General features: G+C 37.4%; 1 protein-coding gene across 1 annotated transcript; it reads right to left on the reverse strand.

The window, feature by feature from the left end:
- Positions 1 to 265: 265 nt before the first annotated feature.
- LOC138793997 (olfactory receptor 56A5-like) lies at positions 266 to 1,213 on the reverse strand. Its single transcript, XM_069972761.1, has one exon. The coding sequence runs from the start codon at positions 1,211 to 1,213 to the stop codon at positions 266 to 268; it is 948 nt and encodes a 315-aa protein (XP_069828862.1).
- Between the last annotated feature and the right edge of the window lie 214 nt (positions 1,214 to 1,427).

Genomic DNA, 1,427 nt, shown 5'->3' on the forward strand with positions numbered 1-1,427 from the left:
TACTTTTTTTTATCTTTTTAAATTATGGAAGACTCCAATCGATTGCAGTGTTACAGTCATGGGTATATTTGTGAATTAACACATATACACATGTATTACTCATTGTACAGCCTGCACGGCTCTGCACAAATAATAATATAAACAAATAGTAAATATAAATTATTTATTTATTGGTTGATTGACATGATCCAAATTCTCCATGAACCTATTACATGAAAAGTGTAAAAAAAATATTAAGTAAAAAGTTTGCAGTTCCTCGTCATCTTTACATCTTTGACTGAGATAGAGTTTTCCTAAAAATGTTGCTCAGATTTCCTTTTATTTCCTCGGTTCTCAGACAGTAGATGATGGGACTTGTAAAATGTGGCACAAACGTGTATAAGCAGGTGAGCAAGACGCTGACGTCGGCGTCAGAAATGATGTGAAACTGATTGTTGGCATAGACTGTCAGCCTGGGCACAAAGTACAGGAAAATAATAATCCAGTGAGTGGTGCACGTATAAAAAACCTTATGCCAATTTCCCACATGGGCTATTTTGAAAATTTTCCATATGATAAATATATAGGAGAATATAATGAAAGACAGTGGAAGAAGGTGGGCAACTAGACCAATAGTAAATGCTGTAGATACGGTGGGAAGGGAGTCTGCACAGGATAAACCTACTACAGATGCGAAGGCACAAAAGCAGTTCTTTATTTTATTTGGTCCACAGTATGGCAGAATGGCGCCCATGATGGCAATGGAAAGACCGATCAATGAGGCGATCAACCAAAATATAAAGCAGATTACCATAACCACTTTGTTAGTGATGATGGAGCTGTAATGCAGAGGTCTACATATGGCAACAAAGCGGTCAATGGCCATCAGCATGATAATAAGTGAGTCTAAGGAGCCCAAAGTATGGACAAAAAACATCTGAAAAAAACAAGTCATGAAGGACAAGGAGCCATCACCGAACCAATACTTGGCAATGATTTTTGGTAAGGTGAATGTGTCAAATATGAGGTCGGAAAGAGCAAGATTTGCAACGATGATGTACATGGGTTGGTGCAGGTGAGCATGAAGAATGATCAGAATCAGAGCTATTCCATTGAAGAACAATGCGATATTGTAGATAACAAAGAAGCTTATAGAAACGGCAATGTGAAATTTTTCAGACAAACCAGGAAAACCGAGAAGGACAAACTCTGCGACATTGCTTTGGTTCACCATCATGTCTTCAGAGAACTAATAATAAGAAAATACAGACAAATTATCTACAGGTAACAATAAAAAGGTACTAAAAAATACATTCTTGGGGTCTACCATGTTATTTATGTTTTTGTTGAGTGGACATTGCACCTTTTGCTCTAGGACAAGGCTGGAAAATATAGTTGTCCAGAAAAGAACAATACTAGGGACATAAGAGGATAAGAGGCAGCCATGG

The sequence above is a fragment of the Dendropsophus ebraccatus genome, chromosome 5 (genome assembly GCF_027789765.1).
Source record: "Dendropsophus ebraccatus isolate aDenEbr1 chromosome 5, aDenEbr1.pat, whole genome shotgun sequence".
NCBI classification, from domain to species: domain Eukaryota; kingdom Metazoa; phylum Chordata; class Amphibia; order Anura; family Hylidae; genus Dendropsophus; species Dendropsophus ebraccatus.